Source organism: Mytilus californianus, unplaced genomic scaffold (assembly GCF_021869535.1).
Source record: "Mytilus californianus isolate M0D057914Y unplaced genomic scaffold, xbMytCali1.0.p SCAF_11, whole genome shotgun sequence".
NCBI classification, from domain to species: Eukaryota; Metazoa; Mollusca; class Bivalvia; order Mytilida; family Mytilidae; genus Mytilus; species Mytilus californianus.
Window position 1 is genome coordinate 10103664 of NW_026262593.1, and position 13072 is coordinate 10116735.

At 31.3% G+C, this 13072-nt stretch overlaps 2 protein-coding genes across 7 annotated transcripts in view; both read right to left on the minus strand.

Annotated features, from left to right (window-relative positions):
* Positions 1-280: 280 nt before the first annotated feature.
* Positions 281-13072, minus strand: part of LOC127719523 (collagen alpha-1(XII) chain-like) — a 565245-nt gene continuing 552453 nt past the window's right edge. For all 6 annotated transcript variants that reach the window (XM_052225688.1, XM_052225695.1, XM_052225692.1 and 3 more), the window contains exon 19: positions 281-1520. The gene's annotated coding sequence lies outside the window, so the exon portion shown is untranslated. The remainder of the gene's footprint in view (positions 1521-13072) is intronic.
* On the minus strand, positions 2994-4815 carry LOC127719533 (collagen alpha-1(XX) chain-like). Its single transcript, XM_052225740.1, has 2 exons — positions 4388-4815; positions 2994-3391 (listed from the first exon to the last, which is right to left on the minus strand). The coding sequence occupies exons 1-2, from the start codon at positions 4806-4808 to the stop codon at positions 3237-3239; spliced, it is 576 nt and encodes a 191-aa protein (XP_052081700.1). The 5' UTR covers positions 4809-4815; the 3' UTR covers positions 2994-3236.

Genomic DNA, 13072 nt, shown 5'->3' on the forward strand with positions numbered 1-13072 from the left:
AAATCAACACTAAGATAACGTGATAAAAATTAAAATCGTTTTAAATATAACAATATTTTTTTTATATTTTATGATATATTCCAATTTCTTTTAAGAATGAAACAATATTTGTAAATGGAACATTATTAAATAAATGATACATATTATTGACATTGAAAAGCTTCTTCCGAATATCAGCAAAGTCAATACAATGAATTAAAACATGTTTAATAGTATACTTGCAGTTGCAAGGTACACATTGTGGTTCATCTTCATTTTTTAAACGATACTCGTATGTCACTCTAGTATGACCAATTCGGCATCTCTCAATAACTTAGGTGTGAAAAAATAAATAAACTTTGAGAAATTGTAACATGCTAAGGACTTTGTGGAACACTCCGAAAATTGGTGACCTGAAGGATCTTAACATTTTGTATGTACATGATTTTCTTCAATTTTTTAATCAATATGCAGCAAGGATTGGCATTTTTTTATATTTCAGTTTCACTAGCTTCTAATGCAATTATCTCGATAAATACCGAACATAAAACATAGTGTATTTGCATGTATATTTCTTCTAACACAGTTTAACAAATATTTTTTTTGAAATGTACAATTATTATTTAGAAATAACTTTTGATCACTATCGTCACCGGAATTGTTTTATTATTGACTTTCTCGACTCTATCATAAGAAGAGTGAATTTTCTTTTGTTTTCGTTCATTAGATTTTCCACTGATAAAAGGCCCCGACATGAAAAATATGAAACAATTCAATTGAGAAAACTAACGTTTATAGATATGAGAAGATGTGGTATGAGTGCCAATGAGACAACTCTCCATCCAAGTCAAAATTTATAAAAGTAAACCATTATAGGTCAAAGTACGGTCTTCAACACGGAGCCTTAGTTTACATGTAGAAAAATATCGGAAATGTTTTTTTTAGAAGTGTGCGAAGATATTTTGTGTCATTAATTTTTGTTACACATGGTGCGAAATTTAATACATATAATGTTCAATTCATAAATATGACGTAACAGAACATGCATATTCATAAAAAAAAGTGTGCTAATTGTGACTCTATAAAAATACCTTTACGTTAAAAATTCGTGAACAAATGTCAATAAACTCGTCATAGATACCAAGATTAAAATTTTGAAAACCAAACGCGCGTTTCGTCTACAAAAGACTCATCAAGGACGCTCATATCAAAATAGTTAAATGCCAATTTAAGTAAGACGTTGAAGCGTATTGACATATTGACTAATATGTACAAATAGATAAACATACGTTCAAAAGTTACAAAATTTTGCAATGAATAAAACATTTCATTTTGCAATAAATAAAAACATTTCATTTTGCAATGAATAAGAGCATTTCATTTTGCAATGAATAAAACATTTCATTTTGCAAGTGATACATATTGAATTTCAAAATCAAAATAGTAAGAACAGGAACCACTGACACAGGATTCTTACATAAAATGTTCCATATAATTTCATGACTGTATACCTCAATCTCATTTATATCCAAGTCATCATACTGAAAAAAGTAAATACTATTATGAATATGTTTTAACCTGCATTCAATAACTGGATTTGTTTTAATTTTTTTAAATTATGACTTGTCTGGCCTTTATAATTGAGAATTTCCTTAATTTAAAATTTCGTCATTACTGTCAAATTTTTCATTTCACATCCAATATCTAGTTTTCATAGGAGTCCTTTACATAATATCTTTGCCTGCCGGCAATTAATGCAAAATAGTGTATCATGAACTGGGATATAGAAATTTTGCTACCTTGACTCGAACCGTCCTGAAGGCAAAATCCATGCTAAAGAGAAGGTTGTTGGTTTTGCTAAGCAGTTAAAGGACTTTAAATGCAATGCCTCGTGTAGGAAGAGTACCACACTCTCTGCAAGCTAAAGAACTTTTGCAATAAACATTTAAGGGATCCTTTTGTGAACCAATGCAATATTCTTTACCATCTTATCTTCTTTTCGGTCGAAATTACCTTCATCCAACTTTGCCGAATTCCTTAATTTATTAATTGTCAGTTTGGTCTTATCCCGAGTATTAATGACATATTTACAACTGACTGGACTGTGACAAAAAATTCTCAATCACGAGAACAGCAGATACAACCAACCGTTGGGGAGTTTAAGAGTGTTTTTCTTTTTCGCTATATTTCTTTTCGTATTACTCAATGAAAATAATAGAAACTTGTTTATCAGTTTGTTCTAAATATGATATTTTAGGGGACGTTTTGGCTGCTTCCTTTAAAAATTGTATAATCATGTCTTTTGTAGAATATCTTACAATCAATCTCCGTACATTGATCGATCCAGCGAAAATCGGTACTAAAACTTTCGGACAGTATAATGCTTTACAATACTGTTAATGGTGCTGCTTTATTTGTTTTTATACATCTGCAATAGTATTATGCTTAAAAATAAGGTTCACGTACCTATGTATTACTGTAGTTTGTGTAGTCATGGATTCCTATGCAATACAGCTACAAGAAAAACAATACACGAAAACATTAATAAATATGTGTTCTTTTGATTAAGCATTGATTTGTATCATCTGCTAACATTTACTTAGTATAACATGTATAGAGCAGAGTTCCTAGGACAACAGTTGCATATTAGTAATGATTATAACAAATGTTGCAAATGTAACACGCTAAATTGATATATATGTGTAGTTACTATGAAGATAAAGTTTCAAATTATCAGTTAATCAAGTCCTCTTCCTCACGATTATTCGCCCTGAAATGCGACTGACCATTGAACATTTACTTCAAATGAATTACATGTCATGTGCCACTTGTGGAGCAGGAGAAATTTTCCATCCTCCAATCACATTCATGTTCTGGTGGGTTTTGTTTCGATCAATCTTTGATCTTCATCTTTTTCCTTTAAAGCCATGGTGTAACACGTATGTTTGTTTTTTTCGACTTATCGTTATTAATTGTCCAAAGATTTTATTCATCTTGGTGGTCATTTCCTCATTTAGATTTTTTAAATTTTTCTTAAAAGTTTAATGATCGTTAATAACTATACTTCAACATGCCAGTTGTGTTCAAATTATTAGTCGTTATATCTGTTTTTAAATTAAAAGGTTAATACTGGACACCGATTATATAACAATTGCGTTATTTTTTGTTTTTGTTTTTTAACGTGTAAGGATTGTTCAAGGGTAAATCTATGACTGATCTCAAATGCATGCGATGATTACTTTTTTTTTAAGAAATACTTAAGAAAGGTAGTTAGTACCAATACATGTCCTCCTAGCTAATGAACTTTCAATTGACGAAAGAGCAGCATAGCTGTCTACAGAAAACGAATACTTTGATTTAGGACTGGACGCCATGATATCCAATTCTTGCTGATCAATGTATGGTCCAACCCCTGGTGAAAAAAGTAAATTAATTCTTATTTGTATTCAATATATTATATCCATGTTTAACTACTATATATAAATTATGTGTTTGAAGTCTTGCAAACATTGGATGTCTTATCTATTTGTTATTATTTCAGAAGAACATTCATGACACATCTTCTCATTGGCTAATTTGTGTGTAAATATTTGATTTTTACTTATAAATAAAATAGAGGTATGACCAATTGCCACTGATTCATTTCCCATCAGATCTTTTTTCAAAAAGTTTTCCAATTTAAACTTAGATTCACGGTAGAACTGCTTCACATGTGCCTAACAGCATAATGACGTTTTCTGGAGAAACATGGGAACACATTGTAAATGCCTAAAGAGGTTTCAAGACTGCAATTGTGGTAAATTTGTTTAAATACTTGGTAATTATAGACGAAATATTCTATTCAAATTAGAGATATATTTTGTCTTTAAGATGCAAACTTATTCATTTTAGTTGAGGAATATCATTCAATGTGAAACTTAATAATGTTTATTATTGTTTCAAAACGGTCTTCAACAACAATATGCAGCACTGACAAACAATTGTTTATCTTAAGGAAATAGTTAAATTCATAGAGAAATCTTTAATGTTTATGAATTAAATTTAAGTAGGTCTTAACAACCTTCAGATTACGACTCTGTGTGTCAATGAATTTCAGGGGAAATTCGCCCTATTCCATGTGCTTATTCAATTTGTTTTGACAATGATTGTAGTTGTATATTTTACAGTGTTAGTTTGACGTAGCATGTTAATAAAATAGAATTTTATTCGGATTTCATAGCGAGATTGTTACTGAAATTACTTCCCTTTTTGAATAATATATGAATTTATTTTTATTGATCACGTATCTACTGCATTCACCTACACGTATGTTAAAATTTTGATAAGACTTTTACAGTCATACCGTCTCCTTTATATATTCGCTCTTAAACCTTATCATTTTTTACCGTTTTGTTTTATTTTAACCTACCTATTGCAAACATGATAATTGCTTGATTTTTTGCCTTAATTGCCTGCATTTTCGTACGCAATGGTTTAGTTGACGCTCCGTCTGTAACAAGAATTGCAATCTTAGGGACTGTGTTTCCTCGTCCGCCACTAGCTCTCGTTAATCCATACTTATCAAGCAGTTGTAGGGCTTTATGTGTATTGGTAATGCCAGTAATGTATGAAATATTTAAGACAGCATTTATAACATCAGACTTTCTACGGTACGTATTTAGTGTAAATTGTATTTCTGCATCATCAGAAAATGTTATGAGACCAATCTTTATGTGATCTGGACCAATTGTAAACCTATTCACAACAGATGTTGCAAATCTCTTCAAATCGTTGAAAGCAGTGATACCTATACTTGTCGAGCTATCAGCAATGAAGAAAATGTCGGCCATTGCTCGGTGACAGGCTACAAATATAATATATGTTCGATTTAATGTTAAATCATTGCTAGCATAAATTTCCAATGTGTTATAGATTTTTATTTTATAGCATACCATTTCCAAAACAATATATGTTTACGTTGCCACTTAAACTGTCTTTATCATACTCAAATGAAAAAAAGCATGTCTTATAGCCTTTGTTTTGCAACCTTTCATTCTATAAAATTAAAAAATTTTCACATCCAAAGTTTGATTTGTAGGTGGTTGTGTATGTTAGAGATTAGCTGGTTAAAAGGAGCAAAAAACTACGACTATCCGACGTCTGAAATATATCAATTTAAAGAATAGATAAATCATTTAATTCAACTCAAGTATTTGATGTATGTAGCATACATATAATGCATGTGTAATATTAATAGAACAGATAGGATATGGGGTATCCATCCATGATACAAAATAAGTACATGCACAGAAAAAAACACAAAAAGCAAAGGAACAGCTCTTTTGTTGCTGTTCTTCATCTTAAAGTCAAAATGCGGCCTTCAACACAGAGCAAAAACTCTCACCTCACTGCAAGTTTAAGACGGCTCTTAACACTTAATTCTTTGCAAAATGGTGATCAAGTCACAATCGAAGAAACAATGCCATGGAGTAATATTAATGAAATAAATCTTGCAAAGAAGCAAACATTAATTGTAATAATTTAGCCCAATAAACATTTAGACAACCACGGGCCACACTAAGATGTATTTTCGATAACCAGGCAGGAAATAACGTATGTATAGGGCAAATAACACACCCAACTCGGCCCCGGCCAAAAAGAACATACCAGAAAGTAGTACTTATTCAAACAAAAAAGTTCAAGCGCATAGGTGTAAATATCAAACTATGTAGAATATATATTGATAATTAAGGTATCAAATACATGTAAACGATGAACGCCTTTTGACTGATAATTTGGAATAATAAAAAAAAATGTTTGAATGAAATCTTAAAAAGGTGGCATATATTGCCTGTTTCTCAGATATGAAGTTCCTGCTTTGGTATATTCAAAGTTCCGGTAATCCTACGCTCTGATCTGTAAATAAAGGTATATTGACCCAACTCCCCCACCGCCAATGATTGAAATTAAAAAGAAAATAACATAGAAAGCAAAGGGAGTCAATAATAGGGTTTTTTTATTATTAAAATTCAATTGGAAAAATATATAAGTCCTGTATTCTCTAGTATGAAATGAAAATAACATTTTATGATTTCGTGCTTGTAATTACTTGTTAAACACAATACATTTACATCCAACGCATCTTTATTAATTCACCCTATGTCATCGCATTGGCAAGTCCTAAATAAGAAGCAACAACAGTTAACCAATGTTTAAATGTCATAAGCCGTTAAGAAGATACATTCAATCCAGATTTGCACAAAACAATGACTTAGAATCAAACTTAATCGTAGAAGGCAAACATGAATGTGTAACATCTGATACATCAACAACAGTCATCTAAGAACGGCAGGCACACACTTATTTAAATATTATACTGTTATATCAAACAATACGATATTATTTTACAGAGTACTTGCTTATTGTTTGTGTTTATCTCCTCTTTTCATTTGTATCAGTAAAATCATTTAATTTAAGATTTTTTCTATTAATATCTGCATTTGATTATTATAAAAATAAGAATATGTGGTATGATTGCCAATGAGACAACTATCCACCAGATACCAAATGGCATAGAAGTTAACAACTGTAGGTCAACGTACTGCCTTCAACAATGAGCAAAACTAGTTCTACATTTCATTCATTATATATTAAATATTTGTCTAATAATGTATTCCCTTTAGACTATTAGCTAAATGCAAATTTACTTACGTGGTGACGGTGGTATGGCTACAAAACAACATAACGTATAGTACAATGTAGTTGTTTACGTCAATCAATAACGGTCCGTACATTACAAATAATAAAATTACACGAAAGCATAACGTATACTCGTATAAAATTGTTCTACCCATACATAGCTAAATTTATTAAATAATATCTGAATTTGATGACGGTTTTCAGTTTCTCTGATCTTTATATGAGCTTAAAGGTTGACATATACTTATGAATATTGATTCCTGTTGAAGGTCGATAGTTGTCCTTTTAACGCACTTTCCAAGATATTACGATTGTTGGTCTCAGATTATTCATACTGTAACAACATGTATTGAAATGATTTGAAAAATATTTACACTCATCAGAAAAGAGTAATTCGATCATTGTTTGGAAGAAAAGGAAAATTTACAAATGAAAGAATAAGTCTTGAATAATATTAAGTTAAAAAGCGTGACATTTGAAATATCAGATCCCAAAAGCAGGAAAAAAGAAATTTTTAATGCACTAACAATTTCTTAAAAGACTCACGTGTACTTATATATGGTTGTGGTTGTGGGGTAGTTGTCCCTACAGCTAAAACAAAACAAATTATGTGATTTTAATACAATGACGTACACCTTTTATTATGTACAGTTGTTAACATGTCTATGTTTAGCACAAATGTTTTATTTATTTATAGGTCTTGTCTTCCTGTATGTTTTATGACGTTGTTGTATATATGATGGACGGGTGGATATTTAAAGCCCAGTGGCAAATACAATGCATATTCAGAACGAGAACATGATAATGTGATATTCATATATGATTCTAAAAACAAACACACCGAGAAAGATATCATTAAAATGCTGGACCTTTTGATCGATAACATATTCGTTGTGTTTGGTGGATTGATATTTCAGACAGTCAGTATTCCACTGGGTACTAATTGTGCATCACTACTGGCCAACTTGCTTTTTTTTACTCATATTATTAGTTACACAGTGTGCTATTGACCTACTATAATCTATATGGGGTCAGTAAATTAGACTAGTGGCCTTTTAAAGTGATCAAGTCTTCAATATAAAAAACCTACTTCCATTGGTCTTATACAAAAACAAATGCCAACAATGACAACTTGTTAGCTTTTAATGTGTTTTCTGGATTTATTTCTATCATTCATCATCAATTTCTTCGTCTGTTGTCCGGGTGATATGTTTCAGATTTTTCCTCAACGCCGTGTTGTTTTTATAAAGGGACGTAACATCACTACTAACCGTGTATTAAAATAACCCACGCCTACCAACCCCATGTACAGTATACAGGGTCTCCACGCGGTCGCTTTTAACCAATAATATTCCCAGAAATGTATAGGAGGTAAGATCAGAAGCAATACAGAACCTTCTCAAAGACAAAAAGAAAAAGCATCTTGTCGATTGCTTGGTGGAGAAGCACCAAATATCAATGTTTAAGTCTTTGGTTTGACCGGCCGGGTTTCCAACCCACTACCCGCCGTCATGAGACCACTTAGGCGGTTGTGTTCTTTTATGAAATTTACTTTTAAGAACAGCATATTATATTAGAGTGTAACGCAGCATGCTTTCATATTATCAGAATACATATTTTTGCCTTGCTGTCAATATTCGCGAGCATTATTCTTTGCGTGATTGTTTTTTTTTTATTGTGTTTTTCTTTATTTTCGAACGTATGTTTTTGTTTTCTTTTATCATAATTATGCCTTCAACATAGAAGTGATTCATAACGTTATCACATTGATAGTTTTTCCTGTGCTGTTTTGTGTGAGCCTTTTTATAGTTCAATGGTAGACGTTAAAAAAGGCAGGTTATATCTAACAAAACTAGTTTATCTCCTTATGTTTTCATATTCGTGTCCAAAATCAGAAACATATAAATGCTAAATGTTGTCCTTTGGATAAGAAGTTATTAATGTATAGTGTATCCATAACATATTCAAACTGTTTAATACTTGAGATGTAATTGTTTATAAATGTCGTACGGTTACTATCGTACTTACCGACACAAACTCTCGATAATAACGTTCGTTTAACAGTATCTGTATTTAACGCTTCAAACGAGGAAACTTCAATGAGGTCGAATTATTCACTTGCAAGTGAATAATTCATCATCAATTTTTCTTAGCTTATTTTGACAAAATTGAACCATACTCGCGGCTAAAAGCGAATAATCATTTCACTATTTCACTTTCATTAATGATTGAACAAAACAAAAAAAAATCATATATTAGAGTTTTTATATATCTCGTAGCTAGTGCCCCTTTAAAGTTAAAAGGTTAATACTGGACAACGATCATATAACAAATGCGTTAATTTTTGTTTTTGTTTTTTAACGTGTAAGGGTTGTTCAAGGGTAAATCCATTACAAAAAATCACAATGCAAGCTTATATTGTCGGATAACAAAAAAAAAAAAAAAAAAACACCAGGCAAAACTGTAGAACAAAAGATAACAAAAAAAAAATACATGAAACAATTCACACTTTTTTTCCAAATATGACTGATCTCAAATGCATGCTATAATTACTTCTTTTTTTAAGAAATACTTAAGTTAGTTAGTAACAATACATATCCTTCTAGCTAATGAACTTTCGATTGACGAAAGAGCAGCATAGCTGTCTACAGAAAACGAATACTTTGATTTAGGACTGGACGCCATGATATCCAATTCTTACTGATTAATGTATGGTCCAACCCCTGGTGAAAAAGTAAATTAATTCTTATTTGTATTCAATATATTATATCCATGTTTAACTACTATATATAAAATATGTGTTTGAAGTCTTGCAAACATTGGATGTCTTATTTATTTGTTATTATTTCAGAAGAACATTCATGACACATCTTCTCATTGGTTAATTTGTGTGCAAAGATTTGATTTTTACTTATAGATAAAATAGAGGTATGACCAATTGCCACTGATTCATTTCCCATCAGATCTTTTTTCAAAAAAATTTCCAATTTAAACTTAGATTCACGGTAGAACTGCTTCACATGTGCCTAACAGCATAATGACGTTTTCTGGAGAAACATGGGAACACATTGTAAATGCCTCAAGAGGTTTCAAGACTGCAATTGTGGTAAATTTGTTTAAATACTTGGTAATTATAGACGCAATATTCTGTGCGAATTAAAGATATGTTTTGTCTTTAAGATGCAAACTTATTCATTTTTTAGTTCAGGTATATCATTCAATGTGAAACTTAATGATTTGTGATCATATTGTTTAAACACGCACGGTCTTCAACAACAATATGCAGCACTGACAAACAATTGTTTATCTTATGGAAATAGTTAAATTTATAGAGAAATCTTTAATGTTTATGAATTAAATTTAAGTAGGTCTTAACAACTTCCAGATTTTGACTCTGTGTGTGAATGAATTTCAGGGGAAATTCGCCCTATTCCATGTGCTTATTCCATTTGTTTAGACAATGATTGTAGTTGTATATTTTACAGTGTTAGTTCGACGTAGCATGTTGTGGTATAGAATTTTATTCCGATTTCATAGCGAGATTGATACTGAAATGACTTCCCTTTTTGAATAATATATGAATTCATTTTTATTGATCACGTATCTACTGCATTCACCTACACGTATGTTAAAATTTTGATACGACTTTTACAGTCATACCGTCGCCTTTATATGCGCTCTTAAACCTTTTCATTTTTTACCGTTTTGTTTTATTCTAACCTACCTATTGCAAACATGATAATTCCTTGATTTTTTGCCTTAATTGCTTGCATTTTCGTACGCAATGGTTTAGTTGACGCTCCGTCTGTAACAACGATTGCAATCTTAGGGACTGTGTTTCCTCGTCCGCCACTAGCTCTCGTAAATCCATACTTATCAAGCAGTTGTAGGGCTTTATGTGTATTGGTAATGCCAGTAATGTATGGAATATTTAAGACAGCATTTATAACATCAGACTTTCTACGGTACGTATTTAGTGTAAATTGCATTTCTGCATCATCAGAAAATGTAATGAGACCAATCTTTATGTGGTCTGGACCAATTGTAAACCTGTTCACAACAGATTTTGCAAATCTCTTCAAATCGTTGAAAGCAGTGATACCTATACTTGTCGAGCTATCAGCAATGAAGAAAATGTCGGCCACTGCTCGGCGACAGGCTACAAATATAATATATGTTCGATTTAATGTTAAATCATTGCTAGCATAAATTTCTAATGTGTTATAGATTTTTATTTTATAGCATACCATTTCCAAAACAATGTATGTTTACGTTGCCACTTAAACTGTCTTTATCATACTCAAATGAAAAAAAAACATGTCTTATAGTCATTGTTTTGCAATCTTTCATTCTATAAAATAAAATATTTGCACATCCAAAGTTTGATTTGTCAGTGGTTGTATATGTAAGAGATTATCTGGTTAAGAGGAGAAAAAAACTACGACTATCCGACGTCTGAAATATATCAATTTAAAAATTTACGACAAAAGAGATGATTTCAGCTTCCCAATTGTGAACTTTTCTATGTACCAACATTCCAGCAGCGCAGTCTTCAAGTGTTTTAAAAAATGTAAAAAATTGAAAGGAAAATGAAATATTCAAATCAAATGAACACGACTTTTTAATGTGATCAATCTTTTATAAATTGTGTTTTATATGTATAATATGTAAAATTATTCCATAAGACTTGAGAGCAAACTGAAAGTCTATTTTTGCTGTGGTGAAGCCAGGATTTTGAAACCAGTTTTATAGTCACTTCTCCTAGTAGCGTTCCTGATGAAGGTAAATCCAGAAAAGCGCTTCGGACGCATGAAATTATTAAACGTTTTGTTTTCAATTTTTTTCTTAGTCCTATAACATCTAAGAAAAAAATATAAAAAATGATTAATTTTGCACGTTTTTTGGCAAAATTCATTTCTCACTTGACTTTATTATTAGTCAAAGAGTAAAGTGACTAGCTCAAGTTAGATCACTGATAGTGACAGTTTGATATTTTGCAAAATGTAAAAACTAGGAGACATATTTTTGGGCTGAATATCTTTATTTCCATTTATATGTAAATCCATTTATTATTTTACATGCAAAAGTAGAAATAACATTCAGAAGTCACCACATTTATTTCTTCAACATGTGGAACCCACATCAAGCTGCAAGTTAGCTCTGAAGGGCCCACAATAACAATATAGTCTATGGCACAATATGGCGATCAGTGAATCTATGGCCAATAAAATCATGACCCCCTGCTTGATCAACCTGGAAAGGAGTGACACCCTTCTATCAGTTTTCATTTTTCTCATGACCCCCTACTTTTCTGCCGGCCCACTGGAGATAAATAATGAGCGGTCCCCAATACTTGAATTAAAACAGCCCTTACATGACACATTATTAATTCATTGGCCTCTTATCTCAATAAAAAGGGAAATTGATAGAATAATGTGAATATTTTTGGGGCCCTTTATAGCTTGCTGTTCGGTGTGAGCCAAGGTTCCGTTTTGAAGGCCGTACTTTGAGCTATAATGGTTTACTTTTACAAAGTGTGACTTGGATGGATAGTTGTTTCATTGGCACTCATACCACATCTTCTTATATCTATTGTTATTTTAAAAGTGTTTTCATAGCTATAGACTTGCAAAAATAATTTCATTTCGACCAGTATCAAGTTTTGAGTGCGAAAAGAGAGTTCTGATATGCACTTGATTAATAATGTTTGTCAAATCATAAGAACAATGGCAGGTTCACATAACTCTTACGGTAGTGAAAAATAACAATTCAACGCTCCGAGAAACTTTTTATATCCTTTCTGTTTTACATATTGCTTTACATTGCGATAATTTATTTCTTTTTTTGTCAAAAATGTGTTGCTTTCAAATTACAGGCAGCAGTTGTTAACCGAATGTTTATATGCAATATGAACATACACTTAGAAAAACTTAAACAGAAGGTTATGTATTATATATAAACAAGCCTTTTAAAATCGAATAGCTCTTGTAACAAAAACATTCAATACTTAAACATAATTACTAAAAACAACCCAAAACAAATTGAACGAATATTAAATGGTTATTAGATAACAGAAAATAAGTACTTTATATACAATGATTTCGGAACACCCGAATTATTGAAACGTTTTAACTTTTAGTTCAAGGGGCACAACTGTCAAATTTATGTTCACAAATTTCACTCAAATTCTCATATTTGATTTCTATCATTCTAAATCGTATATCCAAATTACAAAAAGTCTAAAATAAACAATTAACAATGCATGGACTCGATAATATGTATGAGCAGTTCGTGTATTTCAGTCTAGATGCCGTCCATTTAACTATTGCGATGACCTCCAAAGACTGACGACGGTCATTAATAGAAATAGCAATAGAAAGCGAGCAGGTGCAAAGGATTTTTCTAGATATGTTTG